At 43.2% G+C, this 12,686-nt stretch overlaps 1 protein-coding gene across 7 annotated transcripts in view; it reads right to left on the reverse strand.

Moving 5' to 3' along the window:
- Window positions 1-12,686, reverse strand: part of LOC139267153 (CYFIP-related Rac1 interactor A) — a 275,278-nt gene that overhangs the window by 42,109 nt on the left and 220,483 nt on the right. For 3 of the 7 annotated variants that reach the window (XR_011593838.1, XM_070885018.1, XM_070885017.1), the window contains exon 1: window positions 2,669-2,972. The exons of the other annotated variants lie outside the window; for them this stretch is intronic. Coding sequence is in view for 2 of the 3 variants with exons in the window: in XM_070885018.1 (XP_070741119.1) it covers window positions 2,669-2,755 (87 nt within the window). In the remaining variant the exon portion in view is untranslated. Of the gene's footprint in view, window positions 1-2,668; window positions 2,973-12,686 lie in introns of those variants that run through there. 7 annotated transcript variants of the gene reach the window in all.

Below are 12,686 nucleotides of genomic sequence, written 5' to 3' on the forward strand. Positions count from 1 at the left end.
ACAGGAAGAGAAACTATTGTGTGTTTCTTTGGACGAAATAACAATGCTCAAGGTTTCAAGGTGACTGCTGAACTCTGGAAGCTTCATCAACAATTATAGCCTATGCCCATTAGTTGAAGAGGGTGGTTCCTCACAGCAAACAAGTATCAAAGTGTGTGCGCCCAAATTTCAGAAGGAAACAACACTGCCAATTTTTGGCTGAAAATATTCTTTTGCTCAGTGAGATTTTTTTTCAGGCATCCTGAAACGAATTAACATAACTTTATTGGCTTTTACAATGCATCATACAAATTCCACACACCACAACAAGTGTCAGTGTTCATTACTGTTGCTTAATAAACAGTAATGTTTAGTCTAACACAAATATGGTTTTCTGTAATTGAATATCAACTGATTTGCATGAGCTTCTGACAGTGGAATTATTGTCAATGTGCCGGGAGGAAATTCTCTCATTTAGAGCAACAAGGTTATTGCTCAACCCACTACAGAACTGTAAGTTGTTGGGCTGCCTCCTGTTACACAAGTGTCATGCTATAATTATAGCGCATGGTATTGGTACTGTCTGTACCACAACAGCTGATTCCATTTAACAGGCAGCTTTGCATTGCTTTGGATTACCTTTAAAAAGGACGCGCTTATTTGGACTGCATAAATTGCCAACTGGCTCCACCCCTTATTTCTGATTTATCCTCCCAAGGCGACCAGCCACACCCTGAAGTTTCACAGGAATGTGTCACTGGGTCCACCCATCCTAAGGTCTCATTGACTTTGCAAATTGTAACTCGATCCAATTTAACTTCCTGAAGCAACAGAGGACAGAGCTCCCCAGAAGACAGCAAGGACCAGCCAAATTCCCATACCCCAGTCCAAGTACTTCCATCCTCCAGCCAAAGTGCCTTACCCCAATTCAAGTACTTCTCTCCCCCAGCCAAAGTGGCTTACCCCAGTCCAAGTGCATGCCTCCCCTAGCCGAAGTGCCTTATGCAAGCATACAGGCGGCGGGGCTCGTCACCCGTCGGTCAAAAAAGTGCAGTACGAGCAGGGGGAGGGGCTGGACAGTCAAAAAATGTGCAGTACACAGGGGGCAGGGCTTGTCACCTGTCAAAAAAAGTGCAGTACAAATAGTTAGTCCCTAAAAAGAAATACTTGCATTTAGAAAGCCTTCTTATGCTGTTGAAAAAACTCAGAGACCGTTGGCAAACTCAGCTGTCATTTTGTACCGTTAATGTCTTACAGTTACAGCAACTAAATGAGTAAAATTGCCATCAGAAAGGCCACAGAGTGCTGACACTCTTCTCTTCCCTCACCCCCCCAACTAATGGGGCTAATTGGATGGCTCTTTAAAGTGCTGGCAGAAACCTAGGTATTCTGGTACATGAATCACAGAATGTCAGGCAGGCAGGTACAGCAAGCGATTAGGGAGGCAAATGGCATGTTGCCCTTTATTGCAAGGGGATTGGAGTACAAGAGTAAGGAAGTCTTGCTACAATTCTACAGGGCTCTGTTGAGACCACACCTGGAGTACTGTGTACAGTTTTGGTGACTTTATCTGAAGGAAGGATATACTTCCCTTGGAGGCGATGCAACAAAGGTTCACTAGATTAATCCCTGGGATGAAAGGGTTGTCCTATGAGGAGAGATTGAGTAGCTTGGGCCTATACTCTCTGGAGTATAGAAGAATGAGAGGGGATCTCATTGAAATACAAGATTCTGAGAGGGATGATAGGGTAGATGCTGAGAGATTGTTTCCCCTGGCTAGAGAGTCTAGAACTTGGGGGCATAGTTTCAGGATAAAGGGTCAGCCTTTTTAAGATTGAGATGAGAAACAAATTCTTCACTCAGTGGGCAGTGAATTTTTGAAAATCTCTGCTCCAAAGGGCTGTGGATGCTGAATCGTGTATATTCAAGGCCGAGATAGATAGATTTTTGGACACTAGGAGAATCAAGGGATTATGGAGATCGGGCGGGAAAGTGGAGTTCCTGTCAAAGATCAGAATGGCGGAACAGGCTCAAGGGGCCATATGGCCTTCTCCTGCTCCTATTTTTTATGTTCTTAAAAAGACTGTGGGCCAAATAGCCTCCTTCTGTGCTGTAAGATTCTATGACCTCCATGATATGACTAGGCAATATACCAGTATCTCACTCTCACTGGTCAGTCATCAGTGTATGAATAGCAGTTAGTGTCTGAAATCTGCCTATTAGTTAAAGGTTTATGGGGAAAGAGCAGGGGAGTGAGATTAATTGGATAGCTTTACAAAAGAGTCGGCACAGGCACAATGGGTTGAATAGCCTCCTTCTGTGTGTTGTATTAATCCGTGATTCTATGATTACTGTTGAAGCATCATTTTTGCACTGTTCCAGGCCGAAGAGGTGGAGAAGCTAGTGCACTTATCACAATAGTATATTATTACTAATTTCCCCCCCCTCCAAAAAAAACTCTCACCTACTGATTTCTAGTAGCAGAGGAAACAAAAATACAACAAATGACCATGATCTGCATGGTACAAAATAATGCCCAGAATTCACTGAGCATCTTATTAGGAAAGGAGTGATGAATTGCTTAGTAATGCTCAGAATCAAGTATCACCAACAGCTTACACTTAATGTAAAAATATCAAACAATTTACACAGATTTTCTGATCTTATACAGTAAGCAATTTCTACCCACCTCTTGTGAAGGCAGTGATTCATGTTGTGCTACGGTTCCACAGGCACTGGCAGGCTCCAGTACCTTGCCCAATTGACCATTCTTCATCGAGTCCGAGCAGTGAGTGTTGGCAGACAAAAAGGTTGCTCCATTTAATTTTCCTGGTTATTTTTTATACCCACATGAAGGAAAGCAAGGAATTTCACAGCTGTCTTTTCTAGCTTACCCTTTCACTACATTACAATCAGGGTTCACAGTCCAGAGAAGCCTATAACTTAACCAAGAGTTGTCCTGTACTGTTCCCGGATGGACTATTTTCATAAGATAGGCAAGATCCTTGATGGAGCAAACGTAATGGTGCATTGCTTGCTTTGGACTAAAAATTAGCCAATATGGGGGATGGACCACTCTATCTGTCACTTCCAGTCATAACTATGCTTCATGTCTGCTAAGCTACACAGTTGTACTGCTAGCAGGCCAATGAGTCACCAATAATCTATGCAGCAACAGCCAAAACAAAAATAACTGAACACTCAAGTCATCTGAACTTATACATAGCATAGTTTTTAAACTGGGATCCTTGTGAACCTTAAGGGAGGCAAGAGGGAATCCTATGAGCTCCATGCAGGCCCATCAAATTTCCATATTGTCCCATATTTTTTGATTCTGTAGCATATTACTTCTGTTGCTGCATACAAATAAAATGCATTTTCTACAAAGATGGTGCCATTATACTCTGCCTAATTGACGCTGTCTTTTGGTAAGTGAGCACCGATGAGGATGGAGGGGTATGTGTCAATATATCCAGGGAGCTCATGAAAGCCCAACAATATATCCAAAAGGGACCTCCACAATTAAAAGTTTCAAAGCCCCCGCAGTAAGCATTTGCTCATCATGGGGTATGATTCCACAGGCATCAAGATCAAGATCCAGGTTGCCATTTTTAATGTGTGATATTAAACAACTGGCATCAATAAGGGAGAGTGAGCTTTTCACATGCATGAAGTTTCCAAAAGTCGCCCAATAGCACACCGTCTAAGTGTTTCAGTTCGATATTTGCCTTGTAATTCGCTGAAAAGGGCCCAGGATTTTCCATCTATTTGGAAGAATTACATCGACTGGTTTACAGAACTTAAATTACCAGATATGTACACTAGGTCTAGCAAATAACTTGATCTCACCAAGGCTTCCCCCTCCCCAATCAAATGCACTTTTCCCACCATCACACCCATTAGGATTCACTGATAAGACGACTCCTATCTGTGTGGATCAGCACCACACCATGCAGTGCATTTATCCACTGAGCATAAAGAACGTACATTTCGAGACAGGAATTCTGATGAAAGGTTATGGACCTGAAACATTAACCCTGATTCCCTCTCCACATATGCTGCATGACCTGCTGAGTGTTGCCAGCATTTTCTGTTTTTCAGATTTCCAGCACCTGCAGTATTTTACTTTAGTTTGTTTCCCCATTTGGCTCAGGCTACACACGTTTATGGGTGGGCGAACAATTGATGAAAAGGTACCAAATTCCCTATGTACCAACACAATGCTATTATTCTTTCATTTACCAAAATGGTTTGCAGCTCACATTGCATCAGAGCACTTTTGCGGCACAAGGTTGAGTGTTCTGTTGAGGATGCTGGATCAAAATGACCCTTTCTGAGAACAGAAGATGTATGTATGCTGATCGAGCAAAAAGCCAGGATTCAGAGAGTCACCCAGCCAGGTCCACTCCACCAATATGAATGAAAATATGTGCTCAGTATTTGTTGTGCTCAGTTTCTAAAAAGAGGTGTTCAAGCTCCACATAAGGATTATTAAAAATATTTGATTTACAGCATTCTCATTCAAGAGTGCTAAATTCAATTTGGCATCCAAAGGACTTCTTAAAATTCCACAAATTATTTATTGCCAATATTTTGTTTGACAGTAGCTGATTTAGTATTTAATGTCTCGAGATGGGATGAATTCCAATGTCAGTTTGCTTGGGGATATCTAACCACATTGCAGGATTAGGTGAACAAAATAAAGCTCCATGTTGTGCAGAAGTGCATTTGGAGGATTACAGTATTCCAACTTAACAACTTTAGCGCTACTTCCACCATGTGAGGCCATTCCACCACCTTAGTAACACAGCTTATTACAAAACAATGCACAATATGCATCAAAATAAAAGGCCATATAGATTATCCCCATCTCTCCTGTAAATGCTATCTCATGCTGCGGTACGGTTACACGGGTGCTGGAAGCTCTCCGATACCTCACCTAAGTGACTATTCTTCAGGTGTGAGGCTTATAAATCAGTATTGGTAGGTTTTTTTGATGCCCTTATGGAGAAAGGGGGGGGGGGGAGGGGAAGAAAGAGTTAATCATTAACTTGCATTTATATAGCGCCTTCAACTTAGTTATACATCCCAAGGCACGTCACAGGAGCATTATAAAACTGAATTCGACACCGTGGCATATGAGATAATATTAGGGCAGGTGACCAAAAGCTTTTTCAAAGAAACAGGTTTTAAGGAGTGTCTTAAAGAAGGAGAAAGGTAGAGAGGCGGAGAGATTTAGGGAGAATCATGAGGAATGAGGGCGCTAGGAGCGCCTGATCCTGGCCCCACCCTGTATTTGCATACAAGCACTATTCAGCAGGGGATCATTGGACGCTAATCAGGTGCGAGAACTCTGGCTGATTTTTCACCACCAGCGCACCGTGGCTGCAGTGTGTACCATCTACAAGATGCACTGCAGCAACTTACCAAGCTTCTCTGGCAGCACTTGCCAAACCCGCAACCTCTACCACCTAGAAAGACAAGGCAGCAGGCTCATCGAAACACCATCACCTGCAAGTTCCCTTCCAAATCACACACCATCCGGACTTGGAAATATATCACCTTTCCTTCATTGTCGCTGGGTTTCCCTCCCTAAAAGCTCTGTGGGAGTATCTTCACCAATGGACTGCAACGGTTCAAGGCGGCTTCTCAAAGGCAATTAGTGATCGGCAATAAATGCCGGCCTTGCCAACGACGCCCACATCCCTTAAATTAATTATTTTTAAAATCATTACAGCTCCCCAGCAGTGACCAATTAACCTGGCACAGAACATGCACTAAACGTGGGACATTCCTGGCCTGTGTGGGCTCAGCACCACACCAGTCTGTCTATTTATCCATTTGCCATCAGGGATGTTGACTATTCAACTTCAATCTCTACGATGGAGAAAAGAACAATTCTGACACCTCAATCTCAACATTGTTGCCTAGAAAAACAGCCTGTGGACCATATCTGATCTGTGAGCCCTGACGATCCAGTGTACAAGGCCCAAGCAACCCGGTCCCAATTGCGCTATTTCTTTCTTGCTGGCTTGGCCAGCTTGAATTTGCTGAGCCCAGACCTTTTAAAAGGGATGTTCTGAACGCTGTTTCATCATTGATGGATACATCCTAAATCAGAATACAATGATCTGCTATTATCTACAGTGTAACATTTGGAAATGAATGGGAACGCTGATTTAAACTTTCAATGCATCTCGCAAGGATCCACAGTACACCTCTAAGTATCGCGCAAAGGCAAAAAGTGTGGACAATCATATGCTAAAGTTCATCATATAATTCAGAAAAAATATCAAGTTAGTTTTAAAGTACATAGGTGGGACTAAGAAAAAGGTTCTGCGGAGGGAGTATGAGCAGCTAGGGGCTAAATTAAAAAGCAGAACCACAAAAGGTAATAATCTCTGGACCTGAGCCATGAGCAAATTGGCATAGGGTCAATAAGATCAGAGAGTTGAATGCATGGCTCAGTGCTTGGTGTGGGAGAAATGGGTTTCAATTAATGGGGCACAGGCAACAGTACTGGGGAAAGAGGGAGCTGTTCCGTTGGGACGGGCTTTACTTGAATCATGCTGGGACCAGTGCCCTGGCGAATCGAATAACTAAGGCTCTAGGATAGGGCTTTAAACTAAATGGCGGGGAGCGGAGGAAGGGTCCAGGTGAGGGGAAATTTAGAAAGTTAGAGAAAACACTGATGGGAGTAGTTATATACGCCCCCTAACAGTAGCTATACTGTTGAACAGAATATTAATCAAGAAATAGTAGGTGCTTGTAACATAGGTAATGCAATAATCGTGGGGGATTTTAATCTTCATATAGACTGGACAAATCAAATTGGCAAAGATGGTCTGGAGGACGAGTTCATGGAATGCATTGGGACAGTTTCCGAGAACAATACGTCATGGAACCAACCAAGGATCTTGTATTGTGTAATGAGAGGGGGTTAATTAGCAATCTCATAGTAAAGGATCCTCTGGGCAGAGTGATCATAATACAATAGAATTTCACATTACGTTCAAGAGTGACTTGTCTAAGTCCGAAACTTAAATAAAGCCAATTACATAGGTATGAAGGGTGAGTTGGCTAAAGTAGATTGGAAAAATAGATTAAAAGGTATGGCAGTAGATAAGCATTTAAAGAAATATTTCATAATTCTCAACAAAAATGCATTTCATTGAGAAGCAAAAACTCCACAGGAAAAGTGATCCATCCGTGGCTAACTAAAGAAGTTAAGGATAGCATTAGATTGAAAGAAGCAGCTTATAATGTTACGAAGAATAGCAGTAAGCCGGAGGATTGGGAGAGCTCAGATGACCAAACAATTGATAAAAAAGGTAAAAATAGACTGAGAGAAAGCTAGCAAGAAATATAAAAACAGATTGCAAGAGCTTCTACAAGTATATAAAAAGAGAGTGGCAAAAGTAAACACTGGTCCCTTAGAGGATGAGGAATAAGGAAAAGGCAGAAATGTTAAACAAATACTTGGTAACGGTCTCCACAGTAGAAGATACAAAAAGCATACCTAAAATAGTGGGGAAACCAGGGTCGAATGAGGATGAGGAGCTTAATGTAATTAATATAAGTAGTGGAAAAAGAACTAGAGAAACTAATTGGACTAAAAGCCAACAAATCCCCTGGACCCGATGGCCAACATCCTTGGGTTGTAAAAGAGTGGCTGCAGAGACAGTGAATGCATTGATTTTGATCTTTCAAAATTCCCTAGATTCTAGAATGGTCCCAGCAGATTGGAAGGTAGCAAATGTAACACCACTATTCAAGAAAGGAGGGAGAGAAAACGGGGAACTGCAGACCAGTTAGCCTGACATATGAGGAGAGACTGGATTAACTGGGCCTTTATACATTGGAGTTTAGAAGAATGAGAGGGGATCTCAGAGAAACATACAAGATTCTGATGGGACGGGACAGGTTAGATGCGGGTAGATTGTTCCCGATGTTGGGGAAGTCCAGAACCAGGGGACACAGTCTTAGGATAAGGGGTAGGCCATTTAGGACATGAGGAGAAACTTCTTCACTCAGAGAGTTGTTAACCTGTGGAATTCCCTACTGCAGAGAGTTGTTGATGCCAGTTCATTGGATATATTCAAGAGGGAGTTAGATGTGGCCCTTACGGCTAGGGGGATCAAGGAATATGGAAAAAAAGCAGGAAATGGGTACTGAGAGAATGATCAGCCATGATCTTATCGAATGGTGGTGCAGGCACAAAGGGCCGAATGGCCTACTCCTGCACCTATTTTCTATGTTGCTATGTTGGGAAAATGCTGGACTCCATTGTTAAGGAAGTGGTATCAGGGCACTTAGAAAATCATAACATGATTCAGCAGAGTCAACATGGTTTTATGAAAGGGAAATCGTGTTTGACAAATTTATTAAGAGTTCTTTGAGGATGTAACTAGCAGGGTAGATAAAGGGGAACCAATAGATGTAGTATATTTGGATTTCCAAAAGGCATTCGATAAGGTGCCACATAAAAGGTTATTACACAAGATAAGGGATCATGGGATTGGAGGTAATGTAATAGCATGGACAGAGGATTAGCGGACAGAAAATAGAGTGCAGGGATAAACGGGTCTTTTTCAGGTTGGCAGGCTGTAACCAGTGTGGGTACCACAAGGATCAGTGCTGGGGTCTCAGCTATTTACAATTTATATTAATAACCTAGATGAAGGGACCGAGTGTAATGTATCCAATTTTGCTGACGATACAAAGCTAGGTGAGAGAGTAAGCTGTGAGGAGAACACAAAGCGTCTGCAAAGGGACATGGATAGACTACGTGATTCAGCAGCCAGGTTGTAGGGAAATGAGAGGTTATTCACTTTGGTAGGAAGAATAGAAAAATAGAATATTTTTTAAATGGTGAGAAACTTTTAAATGTTGGTGTTCAGTGAGATTTGGGTGTCCTTGTGCAAGGAACACAGAAAGCTAGCATGCAGGTACAGCAAGCAATAAGAAAGGCAAATGGCATGTTGTCCTTTATTGCAAGGGGGTTAGAGTATAAGAGTAAAGGAGTTTTGCTACAATTATACACGGCCTTGGTGAGACCACACATGGAATATTGGTCTCCTTATCTTGCCTTGGAGACGGTGAATGAAAGTTCACTCGATTAATTCCTGGGTTGAGAGGGTTATCTTATGATGAGAGATTGTGTAGAATGGGTCTATATTATCTGGAGTTAAGAAGAATGAGAGTTGATCTCATAGAAAAAGCAGCAAACCTGAGGACTGGGAGAATTTTATAATTCAGCAGAGGAGAATAAAGGGTTTAATTAGGAGGGGGAAAATAGAGTATGAGAGGAAGCTTGCTGGGAACATAAAAACTGACTGCAAAAGCTTCTATAGATATGTGAAGAGAAAAAGATTAGTGAAGACAAACGTGGGTCCCTTGCAGTCAGATTCAGGTGAATTTATAATGGGGAGCAAAGAAATGGCGGACCAGTTAAAACAAATACTTTGGTTCTGTCTTCACGAAGGAAGACACAAATAACCTTCCGGAAATACTAGGGGACCGAGGGTCCAGAGAGAAGGAGGAACTGAAGGAAATCCTTATTAGGCGGGAAATTGATGGGATTGAAGGCCGATAAATCCCTGGGGCCTGATAGTCTGCATCCCAGAGTACTTAAGGAAGTGGCCCTAGAAATAGTGGATGCATTGGTGATCATTTTCCAACAGTCTATCGACTCTGGATCAGTTCCTATGGACTGGAGGGTAGCTAATGTAACACCACTTTTTAAGAAAGGAGGGAGAGAGAAAACAGGTAATTATACACCGGTTAGACTGACATCAGTAGTGGGGAAAATGTTGGAATCAATTATTAAAGATGAAATAACAGCGCATTTGGAAAGCAGTGACAGGATCGGTCCAAGTCAGCATGGATTTATGAAAGGGAAGTCATGCTTGACAAATCTTCTGGAATTTTGTGAGGATGTAACTGTTAGAGTGGACAAGGGAGAACCAGTGGATGTGGTGTATTTGGACTTTCAAAAGGCTTTTGACAAGGTTCCACACAAGAGATTGGTGTGCAAAATTAAAGCACATGGTATTGGGTGTAATGTACTGACGTGGATAGAGAACTGGTTGGCAGACAGGAAGCAGAGAGTTGGGATAAACCGGTCCTTTTCAGAATGGCAGGCAGTGACTAGTGGGGTGCTGCAGGGATCCCAGCTATTTACAATATACATTAATGATTTGGATGAAGGAATTGAGTGTAATATCTTCAAGTTTGCAGATGACACTAAGCTGGGTGGCGGTGTGAGCTGTGAGGAGGACGCTAAGAGGCTGCAGGGTGACTTGGACAGGTTAGGTGAGTGGGCAAATGCATGGCAGATGCAGTATAATGTGGATAAATGTGAGGTTATAAATGGTGGCAAAAACACAAAGGCAGATTATCTGAATGGCGGCAGATTAGGAAAAGGGGAGGTGCAACGAGACCTGGGTATCATGGTACATCAGTCATTGAAAGTTGGCATGCAGGTACAGCAGGCAGTGAAGGCGGCAAATGGTATGTTGGCCTTCATAGCTAGGGAATTTGAGTATAGGAGCAGGGAGGTCTTGCTGCAGCTGTACAGGGCCTTGGTGAGGCCTCACCTGGAATATTGTGTTCAGTTTTGGTCTCCTAATCTGAGGAAGGACGTTCTTGCTAATTGAGGGAGTGTAGCGAAGGTTCACTAGACTGATTCTTGGGATGGCAGGACTGACATTTGAGGAGAGACTGGATCGACTGGGCCTGTATTCACTGGAGTTTAGAAAGATGAGAGGGGATCTCATAGAAACATATAAAATTCTGATGGGACTGGACGGGTTAGATGCAGGAAGAATGTTCCCAATTTGGGGAAGTCCAGAACCAGGGGACATAGTCTAAGGATAAGGGGTAAGCCATTTAGGACTGAGATGAGGAGAAACTTCTTCACTCAGAGAATTGTTAACCTGTGGAATTCCCTACCGCAGAGAGTTGTTGATGCCAGTTCATTGGATATATTCAAGAGGGAGTTAGATATGGCCCTTATGGCTAAAGGGATCAAGGGGTATGGAGAGAAAGCAGGAAAGGGGTACTGAGGTGAATGATCAGCCATGATCTTATTGAATGGTGATGCAGGCTTGAAGGGCCGAATGGCCTACTCCTGAAACCTATTTTCTATGAAACACAGAAGATTTTGAAGGGGATTGACAGGGCAGATGCTGAGAGGTTGTTTTCCCTGGCTGGAGTGTCTAAAACTAAGGAACACAATCTCAGGATAAGAGGTAGGCCATTTAAGACAGAGATGAGGAGGAATTTCTTCACTCAGAGGGTTGTGAATCTTTGGACTTCTCTGCCCCAGAGGGCTGAGGATGCTGAGTCTCTGAATATATTCAAGGCTGGGATAGATTTTTGGAGTTTCGGGGAATCACAGATAGGAAAGTGTTGAGGTCAATGATCAGCCATGGTTCCTGCGCTTGATCGCTATCCAATTTGAAGACTGGAGAATCTGAATGCATGGATTAGGACAAGGATAGAATTAAACACTTGGATTTGATGTTTTTTATGGTCAATTAGCTTGCCAACACCCACTTAGTCTTGTGCATAAAGAATAACCATTTTGGCAAAGTACCAGAGGGTTATCGTCACCTGTGAAATCATATCCAAAAATATAATGCTGTTTTCAGGAGTGGGGGGGCGTGGGGGCAAAATAAATAAATTGAGTCCAGTACGAATGTAGCGTCTGCAGTGCAAAATTTGACCTGCACGGACACGAGTTGCCGAATGGCCTCTTTTTTAAAAAAAAAATTGTTTTGTGGGTGTCTCTAGTCAGGCCAGCATTTATTGCCCATCCTTAACTGCCCTTGAGAAGGTGGTGGTGAGCCGCCTTCTTGAGCCGCTGCAGTCATTTGATGAAAATACTCCCACAGTGCTATTAGGGAGGGCGTTCCAGGATTTTGACCCAGCAACGATGAAGGAATGGTGATATATTTCCAAGTCAGGATAGTGTGTGACTTGGAGGGGAACTTGCACCTGCTGCCCTCATCCTTTTAGGTGGTCGAGGTCGCAGGTTTAGGAAGTGCTGCCGAAGAAGCCTTGGTGAGTTGCTGCAGTGCATCTTGTCGATGGCATACACTGCAACCATGGGATACCTGTGGCGGTGGGAGTGAATATTTAAGGTGGTGGACAGGGCGCCAATCAAATGGGCTGCTTTGTTCTGGATGGTGCCGAGCTTGTGGAGTGCTTTTGGAGTTGTATTCATCCAGGCAAGTGGAGAGTATTCCATCACACTCCTGATTTGTGCTTTGTCGATGGTGGAAACGCTTTGGGGAGTCAGGAGGTGAGACACTCGCCGCAGAATACTCAGCCTCTGACCTGCTTTGTTGCCGCAATTTTTATGTGGGTGGTCCAGTTAAGTTTCTGGTCAATGGTAACCCCCAGGATGTTGATGGTGGGGGATTCGGCGATGATAATGCTGTTGAATGTGATGGGGCGGAGGTTAGACTCTCTCTTGTATGGTGTGAATGTTACTTGCCACTTATCAGCCCAAGCCCAAATGTTGTCCAGGTCTTGCTGCATGCGGGCATGGACGGCTTCATTATCTGAGGAGTTGTGAATGGAACTAAACATTGCAGTCTACAGCGAACATCCCCACTTCTGACCTTATGATGGAGAGAAGGTTATTGATGAAGCAGCTGAAGATGGTTGGGCCTAGGACAGTGCCCTGAGGAATTCCTGCA

Source organism: Pristiophorus japonicus, chromosome 7, assembly GCF_044704955.1.
Source record: "Pristiophorus japonicus isolate sPriJap1 chromosome 7, sPriJap1.hap1, whole genome shotgun sequence".
In the NCBI taxonomy this organism is placed as follows: Eukaryota; Metazoa; Chordata; class Chondrichthyes; family Pristiophoridae; genus Pristiophorus; species Pristiophorus japonicus.